General features: G+C 42.7%; 4 protein-coding genes across 6 annotated transcripts; 2 read left to right on the top strand and 2 right to left on the bottom strand.

Annotated features, from left to right (window-relative positions):
• Window positions 1–6,364: 6,364 nt before the first annotated feature.
• On the bottom strand, window positions 6,365–8,968 carry fahd1 (fumarylacetoacetate hydrolase domain containing 1). Of its 2 annotated transcripts, none has more exons than XM_053443625.1 (2): window positions 8,521–8,968; window positions 6,365–8,027 (listed from the first exon to the last, which is right to left on the bottom strand). In XM_053443625.1, exon 2 carries the CDS (start codon window positions 7,938–7,940, stop codon window positions 7,278–7,280), a length of 663 nt encoding a protein of 220 aa, XP_053299600.1. In that variant the 5' UTR covers window positions 7,941–8,027; window positions 8,521–8,968; the 3' UTR covers window positions 6,365–7,277. The 2 variants fall into 2 exon arrangements, with proteins under 2 accessions (XP_053299600.1, XP_053299599.1); XM_053443624.1 differs by having other exon boundaries at window positions 8,687–8,968.
• hagh (hydroxyacylglutathione hydrolase) lies at window positions 8,255–11,617 on the top strand. 2 transcript variants are annotated; one of them, XM_053443622.1, is made up of 9 exons: window positions 8,255–8,414; window positions 8,809–8,993; window positions 9,307–9,371; window positions 9,563–9,680; window positions 9,774–9,882; window positions 10,081–10,184; window positions 10,361–10,462; window positions 10,570–10,649; window positions 10,756–11,617. In XM_053443622.1, the coding sequence occupies exons 1-9, from the start codon at window positions 8,348–8,350 to the stop codon at window positions 10,853–10,855; spliced, it is 930 nt and encodes a 309-aa protein (XP_053299597.1). In that variant the 5' UTR covers window positions 8,255–8,347; the 3' UTR covers window positions 10,856–11,617. The 2 variants fall into 2 exon arrangements, with proteins under 2 accessions (XP_053299597.1, XP_053299598.1); XM_053443623.1 differs by lacking the exon at window positions 8,255–8,414 and adding an exon at window positions 8,444–8,564.
• A 2,410-nt stretch (window positions 11,618–14,027) lies between these two features.
• narfl (nuclear prelamin A recognition factor-like) lies at window positions 14,028–17,853 on the bottom strand. Its single transcript, XM_053443064.1, has 11 exons — window positions 17,769–17,853; window positions 16,828–16,923; window positions 16,585–16,728; window positions 16,371–16,500; window positions 16,104–16,238; window positions 15,814–15,932; window positions 15,558–15,687; window positions 15,402–15,474; window positions 15,141–15,278; window positions 14,869–15,026; window positions 14,028–14,715 (listed from the first exon to the last, which is right to left on the bottom strand). The coding sequence occupies exons 1-11, from the start codon at window positions 17,832–17,834 to the stop codon at window positions 14,474–14,476; spliced, it is 1,431 nt and encodes a 476-aa protein (XP_053299039.1). The 5' UTR covers window positions 17,835–17,853; the 3' UTR covers window positions 14,028–14,473.
• A 791-nt stretch (window positions 17,854–18,644) lies between these two features.
• e4f1 (E4F transcription factor 1) lies at window positions 18,645–24,273 on the top strand. The gene is made up of 14 exons (XM_053443068.1): window positions 18,645–18,793; window positions 19,036–19,163; window positions 19,256–19,340; window positions 19,900–20,081; window positions 20,213–20,333; window positions 20,430–20,582; window positions 20,711–20,898; window positions 21,028–21,264; window positions 21,355–21,463; window positions 21,582–21,799; window positions 21,898–22,096; window positions 22,195–22,358; window positions 23,022–23,084; window positions 23,233–24,273. Exons 1-14 carry the CDS (start codon window positions 18,703–18,705, stop codon window positions 23,605–23,607), a joined length of 2,313 nt encoding a protein of 770 aa, XP_053299043.1. The 5' UTR covers window positions 18,645–18,702; the 3' UTR covers window positions 23,608–24,273.
• Window positions 24,274–25,087: the final 814 nt, after the last annotated feature.

Genomic DNA, 25,087 nt, shown 5'->3' with positions numbered 1-25,087 from the left:
CCTTCACTGTATCTATCAAAATAAATGCCAAAATGCCAAAAATCTTGATATATATAAAGAGTAGGAAAGAAGAACTTTATTCCCCTTTTTCTCTGCAAAGATCATCAAATTGGGACGATGTTACATTTTTCCTTGAGACATGAAAATATAGCTCCCGCCTGTTAGACTCATGTATGTCAAGAAGTGTTTAGGTTAAAAAACATAAAAGTGAATAAAGCGGACCCTTGGGAAGAGGACCTGCTCCTAATGTACACATAAAGGCTCAAAATTTCAAGAATATACAATGATTCTTAGTTTTCGGTGAATGTCTACTAATGAAAAAACATATTTCTGAATGTTATGTTTCTTTCCTGCTGATGGACACGCTGGACCTTTAAAACCTCAGCCTTAATCCATTGGCATCAAGAATGGAGGGCTGGTTATTGTAAACAACAGTACTGATCAGAAAATATTACAATATCTTTTTAGTCTTTAACCTTTAAGCTCTCTCACATGAAGATCTAACTTTATTCTCCTCCACCGTCACCGGAGAGAAATCCCACTCTTTCCTTCCTCTCGTCAGTTTCTCTCTCCCTGCGTCTCCTCTCGCCACCTCCACACAGTGAGGCCACATGGACCGTCTGAGGTCTGCGTGCGCTGTGGCCTCTAATTATGAGAGATGTCAGCTCACCCAGAAAAGCCCCCTCTTTCCTCTCCGGGCTCAGAATTAGCAGCAGAGCTCTTCTCTTTCATGGTGCATTGTACCCTATGGAAGAAGAAGAGAAAAAAAGAAGCATCTGTTTGGGTGGAACGACCAAAAAAGGAACCCACTTAAGAACTGAAATATGCTCCGACTGACTGAAATGCAGATGTTCTCATAACAATGCGTGGAAAAGGGAGAAACCGGTGCTTGCAACTGATGATTAAAACCAAAAAATGTCAATCAAATCGATTAAGACTGAGCTTTGTTTATGGAAATCTACGGGGTTCGTGAGTGTAAAAATAGCATGCTGCTTGCAGGAGCCTGCTGCTGTCTTTATTTGTGCCAGTTTGCATGCACACACACACACACACACGCAAACACACACACACACTCACATACACACACCGAAGACACACACCCAGGGCTCTGGCTCTCTCCATACATCTCGCCTCCTTTAATTCCACTCAGTATTTAAGTCATATCCCCTCTATTTTTTATAGGTCTGGCAGTAGTTTTTAGTGGGCCTCACTAAAATCTAAATGTGCTCGGCTCACTTCATCTGTGCCAACTTTTATTACTCTGTATTACCAGTCACACATATTTTTTTCTTCTTCGCTGTGCCAGCCCAACACCTGGCAAAGATGTTAGTGACAGTATTTGCAGGAGCACATTCATTAAATCAGCAGGAGATTCAACATAATCCACCGTTGTCACTTAACGCTGGTAATGATGTGAGAAATCCAACTGAGGCGAATGAAAGAACGGGCAGGAAAAAGGGAGGAATGATTGATAATACATGCCCTAAGAGGGGGACGTGAAGATCTACTGCACGTTCGCTGAACTATAACTTGATCTGAGCAAACAAGTCTGAAAATATTGGCTCTGCTCTGTGTTTGCACATATGAGCTCATGAGCAGCCAGCCTCCACTTGCGGCTGCCACAGGAATCCGTGGACACCACCAGCATTTAGTCGTGTTTTATGACTCTGTCGACAATATTTTAGGTGTACAGTAATTCACAAAATGCATGATTCTAAAGCACAGGGGTGTTGCCGTTCCAGGACTTTAAAACACAACTAAGAAAGCAGAACCTGAATGTCTTTAAACTTAAGTCTATTGTAAAATTCAACTCTGCAGAATAAAACAATAGAAAAAAGTTTAATATATTTAATTGCTCAAATGTGAGAAAATAGATCACATACCTCCCCAACAATTCATTCAAGCCACATTAAACTGCTCCTAGATACCAGTCCCCTAAATATTTTGGTTTTTCATCAAGATCTCTGCATTGTTTCTTGAGAAATTCACAAAACATTCTCACAATGTTGAAGAGAATGAAATAAAAATTCCTTGGCCTCCCCGTGTAAAAGAATCCACTCCAAAAGTTAATGTGTACATATAAAAAGACAAAGGAATCTTGGTCAGAATTTCTCTAAAACAACTCAAAGACAATAAACTAAAGGTTCGTAGCTCCTCTCGTTCTCGTGGGAACAGCGATTTGTTTTGCTCGGAAGCTCCCAAGGACTCACGCCCACACTTCAGTGCATGCCATCGACTCGGGCCATTGTGGATTCGTTTGCATGAACCAAAAAATGTCCGGTATGGTCTGAGTTACAGGCCGCTGTGACTGTCTGAGATATGGCGTGATGGATGGAAGGATGTATATTCCGTGTGGTGATTCTTATTTGGGGAGTAATGGGCACATGTCAGGCTAATTAGAAACACTCTGAGGGAAGGATGAACCACTCTGCGCTGAAGGAAAAGGGGGGGGGGGGATTTTCTTGCGCAGCAGATAGAAAAGTAAGGATTAGAGTGTAAAAGTGGTTTCCCATCGAGCAGCCACAAATGAAGACGGTTCATACCGAGGCCTCCACACATTTTCCACCCGTACCGCAGTCTCCTTCGATTCAAGGAAGAAATGCTCAGGGATTTGTTCCCCTCTCCTCTGTGGTTTGGGCCTCGCAGCATCTTGTTAAACTGTGACTGCTGAGTCCTGAGCTTTAATTGATGAGAGAGTAATTTCGGGGTTGGGAGATTTTCAGATGATCATGGTAGCTCAACGTAAATTGAGGAACTTTTTAGGGGAAGTATGGGATTAAGATGTTTGACAATCGGATTTTACAACATCGTTTTTCTGGACACGTTTCAGCACACACTGCTGTTGCCATTAGAGTCGACAATGCACCGGCTATGTTCTGCTCATTGGGGCTTGATTGGAAAACTTGAGTTTATGGAGATGCTCACGTTGATGAGGTCTTAACTGAGACACTGCTGCCAAATGGATGGAAGGAGTAATGCTGCAAAAACACAACGCTCCTGGAAACACTGGTGGAAGAAAGATGCTCAAACCAAATGCTGTGTTTAGTTGCTACACCGACATTATGCTCCATGGTACACTGCCCACTTAGTTTTCCACCTGTGTCTTAAACCATACTGTTAACACGCAACGTGCAGTTAATCACCCTGAAAGAAAGGAGCTTGCAAGTGGCCGTCATGCATGGTTTCTTTTCATTTTCCAAAGATCCTATTCATTATCCCACAAGAATAGATCACGGCTTCATGGCTTTGGCTTTACAAATACGCCAAACACGCACTTATTCATTCAGTGGAAGAAACTGGATCATTGAACGCATTGTAATTGTTCAAACCAGTCAAAACATGCCGATGAATTGGGACACATGAACAGAAGAAGAGACGTATCCAGTGCAGAAGCGTGCAGTCGTTGCTTTGACTTTCCAAAAAGTGAAATGAGATCAGTTCCGTGGCCATGTGGTGCACGTCTTTCTGATGTGATATGTCATATGCATCCACTCTGACTCAGTCCCTCCAATGGTTGCATGTGCACCGCCTCGTGACACACAGTGCTGCACACAAAGTGAGGCACCCCATACCAAAAAGTCATTTTCTGAAGACACGCACACCCACACGCACACACACACACACACACACACACACACACACACACACACACACACACACACACACACACACACAAGGTCTCAGAAATTACATTCGGGCTCGTTCGGAACAGGCTTTGGTCCCCTTAAGATCTACTGGTCCTGACAAGACAAGTGTTTATACTGGGAGAGTTCCTGAAGAGGTAACCAAAGCGAGTACAAACACACACACATACACACACACACACACACACACACACACTACCACACTATTAAACATGCACGGTGCTTCAATGCATTCCAAAATAACGAAATGCAAACTTTTGGATACCTCATTTAACAAAGTCGCTGTATCGCCGCATTTATGCGTTTTATATTTACTACACACTGTGTGTGTTTGTGTGTCTACTTTAGATAAAGTCTGACTTAAGCCCAACACCATCATCTTCCCCTGAGACTCCATTTGAACAGTGTTCACATGTCCCGGCCTGCATTCATGTTCAAGTTATTTTCCTTGTGAACCTGCATGAGATTTGACCCAATCACCTCTGACATGATTCCTCTGTAATAAACTCACTGACGGACTGACGGCTACAAACAGATGTTTTAACACGTCTGTGGTAATATGTCACATGTGGCGTGTCACAGTTGGTGTGAAACAAGCCTCACTTTCAAGTGTTGCATGTGTGTATCCCCGTCCTGTCGTTTTACAGTCTATCTCTGCACCTCTCTGCCCTCACACGCAGCAGATGTAGTGTTGGAATCTTCTTGCATCCAGATGCTTTGGAGGCCTACAGCAGACACATATCAAAGTAATGCTAATAAAATGCACGTGCAAGTATAGTAGTGGACCACATGCACATAATTCTGGGACTTTTGGTATTTTTTATATTTCCTTGTGTGTGGATTAGCTTTCTTATTACCTCTGCCAAGGAGGTTGTGTTCACCCCTTTGCATTTGTTTGTTTGTTTGTTTGTTTCTAAGCATGATTGCAGGACCACGAAACTTAGTTAACATTTTCAACATTTCACAGTATTTCTACGAATAATTCATGAATGTTGATGAAGGAAATCTGGCTCATTTACGGAACTGATACCGATGACTGTGTAAGATTTAGTGAAACTTGATTGAATTTAAAGGGGCTGTTGGGCCTTAGAGGATGTATACGGCCTTCTTAGTGGCGTTACTTTATTACATTTCTACTGATGTTTCTATTTTTACTACTATGGTAACATGGCAAATCCCCTCATAGTGGGACTGGTAATGGATAACCTCAAAGTGTATCATGTTGGCATGCAGGTATTTCATAAACCCAAGTACTCGAAACACTAAGGTTTTCACCTTAAAATGATGCTGGGCTAGAACTGAAGATATTACAACTGATGAGACTAAAATTCATCCCGAGGGCAACACTAAAAACCAGGGGAGTCAAAATGTTGTCACCTGAAATCCAAAGATGTTGTGCCAATCCACCCAATAGTTGTGGAGATATTTCAGTGTGGACCAAGGAGGTGGTCGGACGGAGCAGCATCGTTTGATCCTTGCTGCTCACATGGAAAATCCATTATATCTGCACCTATTTCTGAAATATCAGGGTGGGGTGGAACTTTCTGCTTTGTCTACAAGAGGATTCCCTCCAGTCTCCAGTGTTTGGCTCAGTTACCACCTGGCTTGATTTCATGTCATGAATGACATCATTGTGTGTGTGTGTGTGTGTGTGTGTGTGTGTGTGTGTGTGTGAATGTGATCTCTACCTAATCCCCACTGCTTTGAGAGCGTCAAATACACCTTCTAAGGCTCCTGCTCGATGACAACATACCGTTTCACGTGGTGAACGCTAAACCAGAGCTGAGCTCCGGCTTTGAAGGCATTGTTAAAATCTGTAAGGGTGTAATACCTCCAGTCACACGGGGACAATGAATAGTATGATTCATATCTCATAAAAGACAACACCTGTGAGCACAGGCCATGCCCTACACTGCTCCAACTCTGCTCTAATATGCTTGGGAGGAAAGAAAGGTCACAACTACATTTCTCGGATCCTAAATGTAATTGAATCTGTCATAGCTGTTCTAATGATGGACGTGTAGAACCTGGAGTCCCCTGAGGGTGGGGGTTTGGGTAAGGTGTGAGCCTGGGAGATAACGTGCCCTGCAGGTGTGGGGAGATGATGTACACGACTCAGGTTACAGCAGACCGGCCTGGGACAGGTTGACAGGGACTCTGACTGATCTCAAAAAACAAGGAAGCCGGTGGGAGAATTGTAATTGAACCTGGAACAGATGTTAAACAGGCCTGGAAGAACGCGGTTATGGTGAAGGCACAACGGGCGAAAGCCCAAAATATACCGGACGAACTGAATCATTAACACAGGTCATAACATTTTCTTTTTACTGATGGACTGACACATTTCACTTCGATCCAGTTATAAATATATCCCTGTTTGAATGTGACTCCACCGGACTTGGGGAGGAAAACACATCTCGGCTAATCCGACCAGCAGCACAGTGTGTTCCAAATGAAACAGGAACCGCAGGTGGACGGTGCCAAACCATCAGTCCCATGAGCTTCCTCACTGATACAACTATTTACTCAACTTGAACTCCGCAGGGATAAACGGTTTAACTTCTAATACACCACATTGATTCAGATTGTGCTGTTTAAAGTGACAGCGGGAAATAATAAACTGCAGTGTGAGAAGGATTTTATCAGAAATATACGAGCCAGAAAAATACAGTTATACCGTCAGTGAAAGCCACAAATTATTATTATATCATTCTAATCATAATTTTAACTTACATCTAAAATTATGGATATGACTTAGTCATTATCTTTTGTCTGCTCCATCTACAAGTATATAAATATATTGCTTGTGTGGAATATAACCGAGTACTTAGTAATTTCTCAGGTACTTTATTGTCTGTAACTCTGTGGTAATTGGAGGTAAGCGTCCCTATTTAAATGTTTTAAATCTCTACTCGACATTTCACAGGGAAAAACCCACTTTTGGCACTTGTCCTTCAACATCAAGTTTTTCCATTGTCTGTATCTTAATACTTTGATTCCATGAAACATCAGAGGGAAGTATTTAACTTTTTACTCCATTACATTTATCTTAAAGCTGCAGTTAATTATTACCTCGCAGATTTAGGTTAATACTGAACTTCTCATTCATTACTATAGATTCAGATTTCCAACTGTTTATGAAGTGGTTATTAGCCTCATATTTACCAGCTTAAGCAATAAAGAATGCAGGTATATATACAGGTTTTTTTTTTTGCAGACAAACGTATGTCTACCCTTTATTTCCAAGAACATTATTTATCAAAATATGATTGCATCTTTGATTTGAGTAAAATTCTACTGTACTGGAGATCTAAGACAAAGATGGTGTTTGATGAATGGTTTTCTTTTAGGTGTAAGTAAAAGATACAGAACACCACAGTGAAACAGATCATCATCATCATCAAGTCCCCAGATGTTGCTGAGATTATTCGTTCAAACTCTGAACATGGCAGCATGAGATGTATCCATAGACCTTGTGGGTTTATCAGAGATGTGGTCTCTTGTGTGGCACTGCACTGCCCCCTGCTGATACACACAGACACTGAACAGATATGTAAAAAGAATTGAGGTTCATGTTTGCAGTGAAATCACAGTTTTCTCATCAGTCTGATTAGATCCTCTTGATAGCTGTCACTACTTCTCCCGTCTGTCCACTCTGAAGCTCATGGTGACCACGTCCTCGATCCCGGCCTGCAGCACGTCATGCTCCTGCACGGCGGACACTCCCTTAGGGGTCCCGGTGAGGATGAGGTCCCCCTCCTCCAGGGTGATGAAGTCGCTGATGTAGCTGATGAGGAAGGGGATGGAGAAGATCATCTGGGACGTGCAGCCGTTCTGCCGCAGCTGCTCGTTCACCTTCAGCCACAGCTTGACGTTGCCCGGGTCGGGGATACGCTCCTTGGGGATGAACTCGCTGACGGGGCAAGAGGTGTTGAAGGCTTTGGCCAGGGTCCAGGGCAGACCCTTGGACTTGCACACGTCCTGGATGTCCCGGGCTGTCATGTCCAAGCACAGCGCGTAGCCGGCGACGTGCTCCATGGCGGCGGACTGAGGGATGGCCGTGCCCCCCTTCCCGATCACCACCCCCAGCTCCACCTCATGGTGCAGGTTGCTGGAGTACCGGGGCACCAGGATCGGGGAGCCCTCCGTGACATATGCCGACGGCGGCTTCAGGAACAGGATGGGCTCCGTGGGGATCGCGTTTTTCAGCTCCTTGGCGTGATCCGCGTAGTTCCTCCCCACGCAGATGATCTTCCTGCCCCACTCCCAGAAGAGGGATATGTTTCTCGCTGTCATTGCGGCGGATCGTGAAGGTGACAGCCGCTCAGGGGCAGTCGGCTCCAGCTCAGGTGAACTTCGACCCACGAGGAACAGATGATTCACCTACGGAAAGCCAGGAGGGACATACAAGCAGCTAAAAAAAAGGTAAAATCACAACTGTATCATATCATTTTCCAGTTGTTTATCGAGGTTAAGATATAAACTAAATTCCTCTCATATTATCTAACGCATCCTTGTGGATCCCTCGTTAAAACCACGCAAATAACGAACTTATCAAAAGTGATTATTGACGATCGACTCCCCCGCGCTTGATTGGTCGAGCCTGGGACGTCGGCGTTGAAAAAGAGGGCGGATGCGGAAGTGAGCCAGAACTAAACTTTTCTGGTTTACACGAATGTGATAAGGCTGCTAATGCTGTTGTGATGTTATTCCGGTCCTTGTCCCGGGGTGCGTGCGCGCTGATAGGAGCTGCCACCGCTTTCAAACTAGGTACGTCCGCACGCTTTACCCCCTACAGCACACTGACAGCTAGCATGCTAGTTAGCCCTGTGTGCGTGCATGTTGTGTATTTTGGGGGTTTCGCCAACGTGTTTACCTTTTTGTCGTGAGTTGAGGGATGGTGCCAGCTGGCCCGTGTCGGTAAACACTTCCGCTTACATAATCGCGTCTGCTACGGTCACGTCAGATCAATGTTTGTCCTGCTAGCCAACGCCTTTTAACGCTTATTTCTACAGTTAGCATCGAAGCTACACGTTGTTTACCAGTGTTATCCATGGGTTGTCAGTCTTGTCGTGACAGCACAGGGTTGAAGTGTCAAACCCAAAGTGGTGTCCTCGTGTCAGTCTGACGTGTGTCTCTGCCTCTCGTTGACCCCCCGGTGCAGCTCCTGTGGAAGTCCAGGCCCAGGCAGTCGCTCTCCTTCACGGCGCAGTGAGGAAACCATCGCTGGTGCAACAAGCAAACATGAAGGTTGAACTTCTCCCAGCTCTCAGCGACAACTACATGTACCTGCTGATCGATGTGGACTCCAAAGAGGCAGCGATTGTTGACCCCGTGGAGCCAATAAAGGTCAGTGCACATATTACATTGACTCCAGTACAGTCTGCACTGCTTTTAAAGTCCCTGTACCTGAGTATTCTTTCCTTTTGACTATGCATCACCACCTGTCACACTTTATTTCTTTAACAGCAGCAATTACTAGTCAGTTTACACATTAATATGAGATAAAAACATGTGATTAACTTTTGTAAACTTATATGGTGCATCAGGAGAGGCCAATATGGACAGAACCCTCAATACTAATGAATTTGTTCTTCAGATGGATTAACCAACTAAACAATTCACCACTTTTTCAGTTAAGTGTGTTTGTTCTTTTCGACAGGTTGTGGAGGCTGTTAGAAAACATGGCGTAAGACTCACAACAATTCTAACCACCCATCACCACTGGTAGGCTACATGTTGAGTCCCGTTTTATTTCACCTATACACCGGTTTACACTGGCCACTATATTCAGGATTACAATTCTACAAACGCATGATCTAACCTGTTAATATGTTAGCAAACTGTTAAACATTGCTTCATACTTCCCTTCTGCTGAAGCAAAACATTACAGTACGTTGATCATTTTCTCTTCTCAGGGACCATGCCAGTGGAAATGAGAAGATGGTGAGGCTCATGCCGGGACTCAAGGTCTATGGAGGAGACGACCGAGTAGATGCTCTCACGAAGAAAGTCTCTAATTCCCACACTTTCAAAGTAAGACCACCTTCAGTCACCCTAGGTATCCCACAATCCAGATACAAGCCCCAGATGAGTGATGTTGTGCCCTCTGGTGTCGTTCTTTCCCAGCTTGGATCACTCACCGTCAAATGCCTGTTTACACCGTGTCACACCACTGGTCACATCTGCTACTACGTGACAAAGGAGAACTGCACTGAGCCACCAGCTGTTTTCACAGGTACATATAAGCACAATAACCCTTTTAGTTCAGATGAACAGCACAAGTTAATACTGGGTCATATGACACACCCACAAAACAAAACCCTTTAATCTGATGAGCTTGACGAGTCTGTCGTTATGTAGCCTCTGGAACGACCCTCTGTCATGTGCCAACTTACGATGCCCTGAGGTCACTGTTCTGTTTGTGTTCTTGAAGGCGACACACTTTTCATGGCTGGTTGTGGCAAATTCTTCGAGGGTACAGCCGAGCAGATGTACAAAGCCTTGATAGAAATTCTGGGACGACTGCCTCCTGAAACGGTAAGTAAATGTACTCTATTTGTACATGTCAGTGTTGGAGCTGTTATTAAACATCTAAATGGAGCACTGAAGACATTTTCACACCTAGTGATTTAAAAAATGTAATCGACTGACAAAGTATCGTGAAGCTGTACAACAGATTGATTAACCATGGTGATATTTTTCTCCTCGTTTAGCGTGTTTACTGCGGTCATGAGTACACCGTCAGCAATCTGAAATTTGCACGTCATGTGGAACCAGACAATGAAGTCATTCAGGAGAAGCTCGCATGGGCAAAGGTATTTGTTTCACGTGTCCCATCTAAGCAATCATTGCTTCCATCAGATGATCAATCACTCTTAACTGTTGAAATCAATATATTTGTGTGCGTTTTGTGTTTCCACAGGAGAAATGCAGCAACGGAGAAGCTACTGTTCCTTCCACTCTGGCCGAAGAATTCACCTTTAACCCCTTTATGAGAGTAAAGTGTGTACAGCTCAATCAAACACTACTTATTTAAGCAGACTGCAACTTCTTATGAGTTCATTGCAAAAAGAATGCTGCCTAATTGGTTTTCTGATTTTCAATTTAGAGAGAAGTCCGTCCAAGATCACGTAAAGCAGACGAACCCGATTGAGACCATGAGAAGCCTACGGAAAGAAAAGGACAACTTCCGGGTGCCCAAGGAGTGACGCCCCAAAACAGTCACGCTGATTGTTGCTGAACAGTTGCTTCTGACACTACAAGTTGTTAACAGTGTACTAAAGTAAATATCTGCAGCTCATCTTCAGAGCCACTTCAAATAGACTTTCTGCATTCACTCTTATTTCAAGCACACCGTTTTTAATCTATGTTGATCACTAATGTGGCTACACATTTCCCAGTCTTTGTTTTAATTGAATTTCATTTGATTGGCTGGTATCGGTTACACTTTTGAAGAATGTATGGCCATAAATGGAATGCTTTAAATGAGAAATGCATTTGTTTGTCTTTAAGTAAGAGTTTTAGAAATTATGTTTAATATATTATGTACAAGGGTGAACCACTGTTTAATTCAGTGTTTCAATGAGAAACAAAGCAAGAAAACACTTAAAGTAACAAATCTTGGAATGTGTGTAGAATTTCTGTGAATTGACAACATAATTTGATATGTTAAGATTCACCTCGGTTTTATTCTGACCCGGAATGTTTCTTCCTTCCATGTCTTTTGTATTGGCATGAAAGCAAAATTTGTATGATTTTATAATTGAGTTTGAGTGCTTTTCAATTTTTCCTTCATTTAATAGCTTTCTGTGACCGTGACAATCTCTACCTGTTGGTGGTTCAGCATTAGATGCCCTCAGTTCTGCTTTGCATGTAGAGGAAAATCATACAAAGATTATTTCTTCAGGATCTTTGGAAGAGCAATAATACATATTTCTTGCCGTTCAGTAGAAATAAAAGAATTTAAACTACTCATGCTGCAGAATAAGATTTTTGTATCATGGACGAATGTATCGGGAGCGTTTGGATGCAGCTGGTTGAGGTGCAGCTAATTGTATAGGCCCTGCACAACTACGCACTTAGTTATATCACTTAAGTGAGCCTCTGCTTAGGTTAAAAGTCTGCCAATGTCTGTTGTGTTCACCTCAGGTCACCGAACTTGACAAACCTAAAGGAATGATCAACAGCATTGCCTCACTTGAACTGTCCTGTCTGGCTTTAAAACTGTTTGTACACTGTGGAAAAGTTACATCTGTGTAAATGCATCACAATTTCTAAAATTATTTGCAGTGTAGCTAATAAAGGTATCAAATATGGAGTACAGAAGAAACCAGCAAAACACAAATGAAGCACCTTAAAGTTATATTTAAGTGGATTGCTGTTGGTTATATTAAAACCTTTGATGCGGTCTAAGTATTCTGTCACATTTCTTTTATAATTGTCTTTATTTTCAGCCATGTTTAACTAACCTCATTAAATCAGTCGAGTATAGTTTTTGTCCTGCCAACCAACGCATAATACACCTTTATATAGCATGTTTGAAGGCAAACCATAGTGCTGATGAAAACATAAGCTATAATAACGAATATCCAACCCAAATAATCCCATGTTGTATTTCCTCTATTTTTTAATGTCACATATTTACGTTTTCTTAGAAAGAGACATAAATAAATGATCTCATTCTGTGTCCAGGAACTAAAACTCCTTCCTGGTTGAATGTTTCCGGCTCGATTAAAATGTCTTTTGACATGTTGACGTGTGTGATGTCGCGATAACTTCCGACTGTGAGCGCACATATGCAGCGTTGTGCATAGATGTACACTCCTGATCAAAATCTTAAGACCAGTTAAAAAATTGCATGAATTTGCATTTTGCACTGTTGAATCTTAGGAAGGTTCTAAGTAGAGTTTCAAAATGCAAAAAGAAGAAATGGGAACAAGAGCCCAAAAGTTGTGAGCAGGCAATTTATTGAAAACAACAATTTAACTGAAGTAGGCTGTTCATCAGCTGATCAAAAGTTTAAGACCACAGCTAAAAAAAAAAAAAAAAAACCTCCTAAAACAGAAATTAAAGTGTCAAAAACTGACTCAGTAATGAGTAGCTCCACCATTATTGTTGAACACTTCAAAAATTCGTTTTGGCATGCTTGATGCAAGTGTTTCTAAAAGGCTAGTGCGAACGTTGAGCCAAGTGGTGAAGATGGCTTCACGAAGGGCATCCACTGTCTTGAACTGAAGTCCATTTTTGTAAACTTCCCTTGCCATCCATCCCCAAATGTTCTCAATTGGATTAAGATCAGGGGAACACGCAGGATGGTCCAAAAGAGTGATGTTATTCTCCTGGAAAAAAGTCTTGGTCAGACGGGCATTGTGAATTGGAGCGTTGTCCTGCTGAAAAACCCAGTCGTTACCACACAGACGAGGGCCCTCAGTCATGAGGGATGCCCGCTGCAACATCTCCACATAGCCAGCTGCTGTTTGACGCCCCTGCACAACCTGGAGCTCCATTGTTCCATTGAAGGAAAAAGCACCCCAGATCATGATGGCGCCCCCTCCAAGTAAACATGAACTATTCATGTTTACTTGTATGAACTGAACTTTGAACTAGTTCATGAGAGGTGTGAACTTGCACAACACTGCACATATGTAGGATCATGAATTCAACAGCATCACAAGTGAATAGAGAATAGTCTGAACCTGATAAACTCTGGTAAATGAGTTTCTCTTCTCGTCCACCGACTCTGTATTTGACATGTAATGTTTCAAATGCCTGGAGATGTCGTCTGAGCTGCAGCAGAATTTTATCATCATTAATATGACAATTTTTTCTTGATATAAGTTTTGGCCCAGTATTTTCCAGTTTCATCCTTGACTTAACAATGTATATTCCTGGATGACTGGTTGACCCTCTTATAAAAGCCTGTTTCAAACTTTTCCCTTAAAAATGCTGCTCTCCCACAACTTATTTTCTTTAATTTATTGATTGCTTCATTGATATTTTATTTCCGTGGAATAATAAGCTTAATGTCTTTGTCTAAATTGAATTGATTTCCTTGGTATCTACACTTGATCTCCTAATGTTTATTTCCTGTCTGTAAACCTTGTCACTGCTTTGTCATTTAGCAGTTTGACTCATTTCATTATTTATGTATGAATATTTTCCCAGTCCCTCATTTTCTAACTTGTGTGGTTGAAAGATAGACAAGTGATTTACTATAATATAATTCAAGATCATTTCTGTCAAAGTGGCGGATACTTGATGTGTTATAAACTCTGCAACATAAGGGTAGAGAAAGATTCCGTGTACATGACCATGAATGTGAATTGCTGCTTCATCCCAGGAGTTCACATCCTCATTTCGAGATTATACACTGACATAACATATCAGCCCGAATCTTTATTGAGTTGGACAGATTCTTACGAACAAATTACAATTAAATAAAGTTTCTCGAAAATATATATATGTATATTTATGTATAATCATTAGGTTAAATACACGAGGAATGATTCTGCTGTGTATTAATTCAGCTGCCATTTTCAAAGTGTAACAGGTGCCACACAAAATAATTATATACTATTCGTACATTTCAGAGCACAATCAGTAAATCATCATACACATAATTCAGTTTGGCACAGCGTTGTATCTATAATCTAAGCCCTGATCTTCCACAGTGCCAAGTGCTCAGGTTTTGGACACAGAGAAAAGTGGTTTGAAAGATTGCTGGCAAACATCAAATCTGCTTATATTCCACTTTGTCCATGTAAAACAAAGTTTCTTGTGCAGTTGAGACAAAAAATGTTATTTGTAGACGGCTCTGTTTTCACTCATCACCACTTCATAGTGAGTCCATTGGTCATCTTCTCCACTGTGTGGTACTGGGTGTGCAGCAGCTCTTTGGCCCTCTCCTCCCCAACACTGTGTAGCCAGGACTGATACAGCTCAGCGACGCGAGTATCGTCTTCTGGCAACAGGGGGTGCTCTGCCTTGTAGAGCTCCTCAACCTTCTGGAGGAGCTCCTTTTGGTTCTGATCAGGTGAGGCTTTTACCTGTCCACCACCATTTAGACAACCTGAATATCAACAAGACGTAAAAAGAATCACAATTAATCGTCCTTGCAAACTGAAGTCCCTACTGTCAGTGATGAATCACCACAATGCCATGGTGATACTTTTATGATGTGGCAAACTAATGCTGTGTAGGTTTTTGGAAATGTTCTCCTTACCTGATGGACAGGCCATTACTTCCACGAAGTGATAAGGTGACTTTCCCCTCTTGAGTTTCTGCACCAGATTCTGTATGTTGCGGAAGCCATATGTAGAAGCAAAGGAGAGCAGGACCACTCCATCTTTCTCTAGAGTCACTTCCTGGAAGTCTTTATTCCTGCAGCAGAGGATTTATACCCCAATCACATTATTATTCACCATCAAAAGCTATTGTGAGGCCAATTAAAATGTTTGAATGTATGTATATAACAAGCACTGGAACTGGATTCACTTGAGGGTCTTATAGGTGAGTTCCTTCACTTCCTCTCCAAACAGCTGCTTGGCAGCATAGGTGAAGACATGATGGAGGTAACCGCCTGAACCACTCCCTGCATGGCTCAGGAACTCATCTCCACAAACACTACTGAACCTGGGTAAAGAGGTAAATGAAGTGTGTGAGAATGAGTTCACACATTCTTCTGGAAATTCATCCTATGGCTTATTTTCACAGAAACAACAGGCTGAGAAAAAGCAAAGATGGTACAGATCTTACATCGTATCCAGGGCTGTAGGTTCCACATCATTAAGGGACACATGTTTCTCCTCCATCATTTTCTGAACCTCTCCTGTATGAGACAATGGAAAGAATAAAAAACAAGATACTCCACATCCACACGCACGAAAAGCATTGTGACAGTAGTTTCTGTACCTGAGGTGATGACACAGTCTACTTCTCTGGTCTCAGCTTTGTTCAGGTAGAAATCTGACCTCGAGGCTTCAAGTTTCTTGTCAAAGCAGGGCATTACTGCCACGTGATAGATCTGCTGTGGACTCAGGCCCTAACAACACACAATAGACAACTTAATGGCAACTCTGTATTCTGTATTCTATTCCCAGCAGTCCAATGTCCGCACTGGATTTTTCACGGATTTACTCTCACATCTGTTATTCCTCTACAACTTTACCTGTTGTTCAGCAAAATATCCTTTAACCAGTGAACCCATCATCTGCTGGGGGGAGCGAGTGGTGCTAATGTATGGAAGAATGAACTCCCCATGGGTCTTCTCTGCATAACATATCCAACCTGTATAGAACACGCACACAAACATATTGGAACGCTGTCTTGCTGATGGTCTGAGTACAAACATTAAAAACATGTAAATATTATAACACTAAAGCCACTGATGCAACTTGTTGACCTCATTGCATTATACATTAATCCGAAATTATACATTTAGGGTTTTTAGTGAAATACCTGGACAGGCCGATGTGAGCATGGGCAGGGCTTTGCTGTCCTGCTCTTTCCTCTGTATCCGCTCCATAAACTCTCTCTGACTCTCCAGCAGGCTGAAGGTCCGACTAAAGCTGGTGTCAAACACATGATGAATCCCTGAAACACAGATAATGAAATGATAAGAATAATGAATATTCAGGGGACACTGTACATGCCTGAATCAACTCATCGTATTTTCATTTCCTGTTTTACTTTGAGTTGTAACCCTAACCCAAAATTTGAACTCACCAATGCTTTTGAAGAAAGAGGTAAGTCTCTTGCCTGCCTCGCCGCTGCTGAGGTTATAGTGTGCTGCAAGGGAGGCTCTGGACTGTGGTGACACCGAAACCACCACAACCTTCTTATCAGTCACGTCAGCCTGACACACAAAATGTTCACCCGTCATTTTTCCAAAGGCAGACACATCATACACAGTACCTCAAACGCATGTATCCAACTGTACCTTGTTGTTTTGCAGCACTTTCAAAAGCTCCTCGTGGCTCTGCTGTGCGATGAGGACGCTCTCAGCTGAGGTGATGCAGCCACTGCAGGCCAAACAGTCGTTCAGTGTGATCTTTGCTCTCTCCAGCTTCTTCTTCCCACCATCCTACAGACATAAAAGCAAATGACTTCAAGATAACTGTTGGTGCGCTACCACTATCATAATAGTTCACACACAGGTTTTGTTTCCGCCTGAAAAACCCACCTGGTTGACTTGGACGTAACTTCCATCATCTTCTATTTGAATTTTGGCCACAGATTTACCTTGTTTCTTCTCTACTTTCACAGGTTTGACACATTCCTGTGAAACAGAGAAAAAAAGAGTTGACATCAAACTATAAAACAACTGGTGCTTAATGTTATTAAAGAATTTAATGATCAAGCAACATCCCCAAGGCAACTCGGAGAACTGAGTACGAACTAAGAGAAGGAAATAAGTTAATAGAAAATAAAATACTCAACAAACAAACATAGACCATGACAAATAGAGAGATAGGTTTCTTCCTAGTTCCAGTAGCATTTTATTTTCTTCATACAGCTTAAAGAGGACAGAGAGTGACGACACATTTGTATGAGAAAGGACTGAAAAAAGCAAATGAACAGTGTCACTGCCACATAAGTCAGGTGATAAACTAAATTATAGTTATAGTTCTCAAAGACATTCAGCTTTACAATTAGAACTCAGTGAGTCAAGCTGCAGTGTTGCATTGTCTGTTAATATAAAGAAAAACTTGCCAAAATCAACTAAACCACGTTTTTACCAACCATGTTATTTCATGGTGCTTACATCAGAGCTAGCATTAGCAGCCAGCTAACTACATACATGTGACGGATTAAACCTCCTCGCCTTTTACGCCTCGACAGTGGTCAGCCTCACTTTACCAGTAACAATTAAACCAAGTAGTTAAAACCATAACAATATAAGCTTCACTCGGTGGTGGTGGTGGGGGATTAAGTTGCGGGCTCTTTCTCTTACACAACAGACACCGACAACAACAGCTAATAGCTAGTAAACATGTCCGCTACTTCTGTATGTTTGTCCGCCACTCGCTGCGTTTCAATGCGACCTGAGTTTATGGTTCTAACCATGCGGGAATACGTATAATGTTATAAAACGTTACAGCGTGTTATAACAAGTTCCACAACCTGAGAGGGGGTGATAAAATCATCCAGATCGGTCAACTGGAGCACACCGCTAAAGTGCGACGCCATATTTGATGCCGTAAAGTGTTTGTTGTTTACCTTTGTGTCGTGAATACCCCACACAGCTATCCTATGTTCACCTCCACATGTTGTCTTTTGGTATCTCACATGCTCTGCATGATAATAATAATAAAAATAGCGATTCTACTACTACTAAAAAAGGAATATAAGAGAACACATTTGAAGTAACATAAGAATATGTTAAAATGACATTTATAAGAAAGGAAATAGAAAATAAACTATTTTTATGCCAATTTTTGTAAGAATAATTTATAATATAAAATAATAATAATCCTTACAATTTCAATAGGGCCTCACTGGTCAGTGCTCGGGCCCTAAAAATTAAATTAAATTAAATTAATCCTGCGCAGGAGATTCATAGTCCGCTTCTGCGCAAGAGGTAAACGTTTTTTTTTTTTATTATTATTAAATTAAAAAGAAAAAAATGTATAATAACAAAAAACAATTAATTTGCCTGAAAAAAATTAATAATAAAAACCAGGATTGTGCAACCCTTGAAAGTACCAACTATAAAACACAATTTCAAAAATGTATTAATTAAACTTACAATGAGTGCATTCACCATGAGGGTACAGCCCCAGAACAACAAGAATCAGTCATGTAAATAAAGGTGCAATAATATCAATGTGGAGAACTGATGATTATACATGTATGGAAATAACATTACCACCAGGAAGCTATAGCATTTAAAAGCTTTAAAGATGATTAAAGTTAAACTAAAGTTTCTCTCCTCCTCTCTGCCTGTGGGGGGACGCACGCACGCGCTCTCCTTGTTGTTATGACTACGGGGTCGTAAATCCGCCATGTTTTCCCTCCGCGGAGCAGCGTTGCGACAGAGACGCAGAACTCGAACGACATGAATGTAGAAAATAATCTTACGGCAGAAACAGAGCAAACGAAGAACGGCACCGAGACAATCACCATCCAGACCACGCTGGGAGACGAAGGTCAGTCCGCCCGCACCAACACTCCCTGGCCGCAGCATTTGGGCCTTTGCTAACTTCTTCCACCGTGAAACGTTGCTAGCAGCTAGCTGCCGTTAGCAGCGTTAGCAGCTTGGCTTCCCCGCCGCAGCGTCATCGGTCCAGCAAAGTGTTTGTGTTTACGTGAGCTAGCTGGTAGCTTGCAGCACTGATGCTGCTCGAAAGTTCCCCTCGCGTAAAGAGCTTTGGTCTGTGTGTCTCCTCAGATGAGGACGTGCACCGGTGCGGACGCTGTCAGTCCGAGTTCTCCACGTTGGAAGCTTTCATCCAGCACAAGCTGCACCAGGGCTGCCGGCGGGAGGAGAGCGGCGGAGGCGACGACAACAACCAGGAGGTACGAGCTGTGTTGTGTTGCTTTGTTGTACTGTGTATTGAGCACTGTGAACTGCAGACCTGGGACAAATGTGGATCCCTGCGTTTTGCTAGGTTACTGCCACCGTCGGGACCCCTTCCCCTGAGGTGAAAACAGCTGAAGGTGCATCCTCGGATGAGCCAGAGAAGACCACTCAAGGTGGGTCAACACAATGGCCGCAGCTAACAATCTACTGAATACTCTTATTTTTCAGCTTATTACGAACACCCAGTTAAAACGAATGAGGTCTAATACACCAGCCCTGCAGTAAATCGTTCCTGCATGAAGCTTTGCATAATCTTAAATTGACATTTGTGGAGATTTTGGCTGTTGGCCAAACAGAACATGACATTTGATGTCGTCACCCTGTGCCGGAGGAAATCATGGTGATATTTCTTAAAGGTTACAAATCAAATGGTTAATATATGTGCAGCGGGAATTATCAAATAATTTGTTAGTTTGACCATTATTGAATCAGGCTTTTCATTATAGATTGTTTATTGCATAACATGTCATAGAATTTTCTCTACTGACGAGGTGGCCTGATTTTATCCAAAGTTACAACCATGTGAGTCAAAGAAAGGCATCATCTCCACCAATTAAAATGATTAATTCAATAATAATTAATTAAGACCCCAGTCAGCTTTTGTCTGCTCTGTTTTAGCCTGTGAATTAGATCTTAGATTATTTGGTCATTTTGTTGTTTTTTTAAACTCAGATGAAACCGGCGGTCTGCTGGGTCGAGGTCGCAGGAAAAGAACAGCTTCCCTTAAAGTCACTGACCTGTCAGATGGGGCCGAAGAATCCATATCTGATAATGCCGACAGTGACAAGCTTGTTTACAAAGTCAGCCAAGATGGACGCTACATTTGCCAACTGTGTGAAAAGACATTTAAAACAGTGAGTCCCACTTTCACTTGTCTTTATTAAAAGATGTTATACTTTATAATATCATGAGCTAAGTGATGCCAGCCCGTCTATTTATGTTACTTTATGTTGCCCGTGTTGACTCTATTCCCGCCCCCCAATAGACAAACATCTTGAGAACTCACATGAAAACACACAGTGACCAGAAGAACTTCTCATGTGACCTGTGTGGAACCTCCTTTCGTACCAAAGGCTCCCTGATTCGCCACAACCGTCGTCACACTGGTACAGAGCGGAAACTTAGCCACTGTTCTGTATTGACTTGCTGTCCTCTAAAATTTGACGTGATGATAACGCTGCTTTCTTCCTGTCCTCTTACAGATGAGCGGCCATATCGCTGCACCCTCTGTGGTCAGTCCTTCAGAGAGTCGGGGGCCCTCACTAGACACCTGAAGGCCCTCACACCCTGCACAGAGAAGATCCGCTTCGTTCAGTACAAGGAGATCCTGGTCAGCAAAGATGGAGCACAGAAAGGTCAGACTAACTAACATGGGTTTCACATTCATAGTCCATTGTGTAGTACTGTATTTAAACAAAGATTCAGAATACCTTAGGAAGTGACAGTCCATTTAGTCACAGACTGGCTTGTGTGCATTGAGCAGGTGTTGAAGCTGATCATGCTGCAGGGGCTGGCCAGCAGGAGGTGGTGGTTGTGGAGCAGCAGCCAGAGGAGCAGGAGATGGTGGAGGCTCAGACTGCTGTCGTCAGCGTGGTAGAGGCTGGTTCCCAAGAGGTTCTGCATCAGGTCCACTTCACAATGGAGGTGGATGGAACGACGCAGGAGCAACAGGTGAGTGGAGAAAGCGGGTTCATAAAAAGCCCTGTGAGGGCTTTTACCGATCAGGCTTTTGTTAGTTATTTTCAGATTTACCTGTATCCCCTCCAACCTGTTCTCTTTATGTGTTGTTGACCTGTCCAGGTGGTGGTGGAGCAGTCTCAGGCTGAAGCGCTGGCTGCAGCTGCAGCAGCAGGCGACAACCTCATCTGTCAGGCCATCATCAACTCTGGTATTGCACTGGAGACGGAGGAAACAGTAGTTGAGGAGATCTCCGAGGAAACTGAGGAGATGGAAAAAATGGTCTCTGACTGTCCTGATGTTGATGAGGGGGTCACAGAGATCCAGGTTAAAGAGGAGTTTGTAGAGAGGGAGACAGAGGTAGGCAACTGTTCCTAATCATAATCAACTAACGACTATTTTCATAACATTGTTTTTTTTAACTGACCTTCTCCTTTGTTTATTTTTCAGGAAACCGAAGATGGAGACAGTCATGTGCCAAAATTGTACTCGTGTCCACATTGTAATCGCTCCTTCAAGGGAATAAACTACTTCCGTTTTCATGTCAAGGGCCATTTGGGTAGGTCCACAACTAGTGACGAAGACTCACTGAATGCTTTCTGTAACCATCCAACAATCACTTAAGCGAGCTGTTGATGGGACACTGCCCTAAAGATAAATATGGTCTCTTTTTGCAGGTTATAAGCCCTTCAAGTGCACACTCTGCCAAAAAGAGTTTCTGACTGGTTACCTGCTGAAGAAACACATGGAAGTTCACGTCAGTGAGAGGAGATACAAGTGTGGCGAGTGTGGTAAGCTGTACAAAACTGTAGGACACGTACGTGAGCACATGAGGGCCCACTCGGACGAAAGACCCTACAACTGTGGCAGATGCAGCAAAGGATACAAAACCAAGGTGAGTTCAGTGTACGTGACAACTACTATTTGTAGATATCATTTTTTGTATTGGATGGTATTTTTTAGCTTTTTCCTAACCCTTCCTTTCTTGCTCAGAATGCCTTGCAGGTGCATCAGCGGACTCATGGTGAGGACAAACCCTATGTGTGTCAATTCTGCTTGAGAGGCTTCAGGGAGAAAGGTTCTCTGGTGCGACACATTCGCCATCACACCGGAGAGAAGCCCTTTAAATGCCAAAAGTGTGGACGGGGTTTTGCTGAGCACGGAACCCTCAATCGTCACATGCGTGCTAAAGGTCAGTGTGATTGATGGAAATCAAAATAAATCATTGTTATTATTTAAAGCAAGTGATATTACCAGGTCCTAAAGCGAGCTGGTTTTGATTTCCACCAGGAGGCTGCCATAACGACGACTCCTGTGAGTCGCAGGTCGAAGTAACTGAGGAGCAGACGTCAGTGGACAGCCTCGCTACAGCAGCCATCATCTCAGAGGACCCTCATGCTGTCCTGGTGGAGTTCTCCTCTGTGGTGGCAGACACACAGGAGTACATCATCAAGGTGAGATCCACAGGGATTAGAGCAAAGGGAAAGAGTGGTTGCCTCTTATTGAGCGGAGAAAAACAACAACACAGTCTGTGTGCTCAAGCTCTGAAGAGTGTTATAGATCTGTCCACACCCCACCCCTGGTATCGGCAAATATTGTCTATTAGTAATTAATAGCTAAATACGTGCATCACTGATTGGAGTGCAACACACTTTGTACAGAATGATTTGATCTATGGGGTTTTGAATGGTTTGCTGTTTGGGAACCAATCACTCAAATCTTTCCCTTGCCAAGTGCAGAGTGCAGAGTTTGAACCCAACAGTGAGGAGAAAACCTGATTTCTGGTAGTTTTAAGATTTTTCATCTGTTTACATATATCGACTGAAATACAAATACTGGCTTCAGTGAATTTTAATTTACACAATACTGGGAGGCGAGAATTGTCAAATATTTGATCATGCTCAAGCGAATAATATGCTTAGAGAAGGCTAACGAGGCTTGAGGGGGCCCCAAAAGAGTTAACCACTTATATAACCTTTAGATTACTTTCTTCTAACAAATACATTTTACTTTATAATTTACTTTTAATAATAAATAGCTTGTTGAGGCAGTAGCTGACTTTATAGGAGTATGCCGCTTTTCTTTTACTAATTTAATCTGCTCGTCTGGTTCTCCAGACTCAAACGGACGAGGAAGTGCACGAGGAGGAAGTTACACTCATCCAAGACGGCCAAAATGAGGTCAGTACACATGTAAAGGTTTTAATCTCAGTGTTCATACAATAACTTTCTCACTGTTACACTTATTTAAGATACATTATATATAATTGCTAGTGATGTTTGTGTTGTTTTTATAACTAATGCATCATATCAAACCTCTCCCTGCCAGATGGGAAACCACATCATGAAAGTGGTGCAGCGGATTGTCAACCAGTCCCGCAGCGCCGGCGGCACGGGCAGCCATCAGATCATTGTGCGTAACGTGGCGGGGGACGAGGAGGGCCCGACCATCTCCGACTGTGGGGACACCATCACCATCGCTACGCCCGAGAGCCTGACGGAGCAGGTGGCCATGACACTGGCCTCCGCCATCAGCGACGGCACGCTGCTGGCCGCGACGGAGACTGTGGAGACGGCAGACGGAACAGTTACTATGGTTACCAGCGAGGAAGCAGGGGAGGAGGGAATAGAAGTGGTGCAGCAGCAGGAGGAATATGTCATCACCACCCCAGAGGACGTGGAGATTCAAACTGTCATCGTATGATGGAGGAGGACACAGACTATGGACTGTCGCATTTGGGCTCGACTGTACCCGGGTAGCAGATTACTGTATTTTACTTTGTAGGAGCTTCATGTGTGATATTAAAACACATGATAACAGAGGCCAAAGTAGATAGAAAAACCGTGTCCAATGTGGACTAGCTCTCTCATGTGTTTTGATTTTTGATTGGTTTACTGAAATGAAGCACTGCATACAATCTACTAGCTAATTGAACTCATAGGTGCAGACAGCTTAAAAGAATAACTAGATTAATTGTGTGACGTTTTCATTCTGAATGCCTGAACAGTTTTATATTTAATTATATTTGCTATTTCAAACGTTCAGTTTCCTTTTCCTATACTGCCTTATATGGCCTGATTTCATTGCAGTTCTCTCATGTGCTCTCTGTTGTCCTGGTCGGCTTCAGTTTTTCTAAACTCCACATCTCGTGGAGCCCTCAAAAGTCCGATCATCCTAAACTGTGCGCATGTTCCTGCCCGTCTGAGGACGTTCAGGGACACAACCAATCCCCCATATTACAGTGTTGCACTTCTAAGATGGTCAATCGTGATAATGCATCTTTAAGCATGACAGATACGCCGGTAAACGTGAAAATGTGTTCAGTTTACTCAAGCAGAGTTTGCATCAAATAAATGCTATTTTATTTTTCACCTGACTTCATGTTATCTTTGATGAAACCTCGTTTGTCTGACGTTTCAGGATGTGATTGTTTGGTGCACTAGGTCTATGTGATGCCAAACCTTATTTTGTCAACACAAACCAAATGCATGTGTCGATCTAGCAAAACAGTCTTTTGGGACCCCTGTTGATTCAAGAATAAGAATCTTTGACCCCTTAAACCAGAGGTCTTCAACAGGGGGTCCTTGGCCTGAAAAATGTTGAAGACCCCTGCCTTAAACCAACCAAATTGCTTACATCAAAGTTTTCAATGAGAGTAATCCACTGTACTGATCTCCCTGGTCCACATAGATTTGTCTGTAGCATGTTAGGTTTTTACCAATCCACCTATTATAATTGTTTCCTAAACTTGAGAGAAAAATGCTTCAGTATCAGCCGTTTTTCTTTCCTACGTTGCAAAGCTGAAATGATCAACCAATGTTAGTGATGGTTTTTCTCTGTTGCTGAGTTAAATTAATGTCATTTTTATTTTTAGAAGTGTGTGTGTGTGTGGCTACAGTGTGAATGTCATCTATCACCTCATCATGGGAACACCACCTGCTTTGAAAACACAGCGCCCACTGCTAGTTATCTCTGTATCTCACATATTCCAAGTCTTACTGACGATCCTATGCTAAATTCCCACAGCTGATTGGCTCTGCTTGGTGCGTGTAACCTTGAGCATATCCGCAGGTTACATCTCTGTGACCGCTGCTCCGCCACTGAGGTTAACACAATTTTTCTATAATCAGAGAAGTGTCCCTGGCTGGTACAGCACACAGTTTCTGGGTCACTCCTCAGCCCA

The sequence above is a fragment of the Pleuronectes platessa genome, chromosome 16 (assembly GCF_947347685.1).
Source record: "Pleuronectes platessa chromosome 16, fPlePla1.1, whole genome shotgun sequence".
Classification (NCBI taxonomy): Eukaryota; Metazoa; Chordata; class Actinopteri; order Pleuronectiformes; family Pleuronectidae; genus Pleuronectes; species Pleuronectes platessa.
Note: the sequence above shows the minus strand (reverse complement) of the source record. Positions and strands in the feature narration are given on the sequence as shown.

What these genes read in the sequence shown, in the direction of transcription:
- fahd1 (XM_053443625.1), bottom strand. Translation starts at nt 7,940, where the DNA reads ATGACAGCGAGAAACATATCCCTCTTCTGGGAGTGGGGCAGGAAGATC.
- hagh (XM_053443622.1), top strand. Translation starts at nt 8,348, where the DNA reads ATGTTATTCCGGTCCTTGTCCCGGGGTGCGTGCGCGCTGATAGGAGCT. An exon ending in ACCCCGTGGAGCCAATAAAG is followed by an intron (nt 8,994 to 9,306) that starts GTCAGTGCACAT and finishes TCTTTTCGACAG; the next exon opens with GTTGTGGAGGCTGTTAGAAA. An exon ending in AACCCCTTTATGAGAGTAAA is followed by an intron (nt 10,650 to 10,755) that starts GTGTGTACAGCT and finishes TTTTCAATTTAG; the next exon opens with AGAGAAGTCCGTCCAAGATC.
- narfl (XM_053443064.1), bottom strand. Translation starts at nt 17,834, where the DNA reads ATGGCGTCGCACTTTAGCGGTGTGCTCCAGTTGACCGATCTGGATGAT. An exon ending in GATATTTTGCTGAACAACAG is followed by an intron (nt 15,688 to 15,813) that starts GTAAAGTTGTAG and finishes GTGTGTTGTTAG; the next exon opens with GGCCTGAGTCCACAGCAGAT. An exon ending in AGACTGTGTCATCACCTCAG is followed by an intron (nt 15,475 to 15,557) that starts GTACAGAAACTA and finishes TGTCTCATACAG; the next exon opens with GAGAGGTTCAGAAAATGATG.
- e4f1 (XM_053443068.1), top strand. Translation starts at nt 18,703, where the DNA reads ATGAATGTAGAAAATAATCTTACGGCAGAAACAGAGCAAACGAAGAAC. An exon ending in GCGACGACAACAACCAGGAG is followed by an intron (nt 19,164 to 19,255) that starts GTACGAGCTGTG and finishes GCGTTTTGCTAG; the next exon opens with GTTACTGCCACCGTCGGGAC. An exon ending in GCCAGAGAAGACCACTCAAG is followed by an intron (nt 19,341 to 19,899) that starts GTGGGTCAACAC and finishes TTTTAAACTCAG; the next exon opens with ATGAAACCGGCGGTCTGCTG.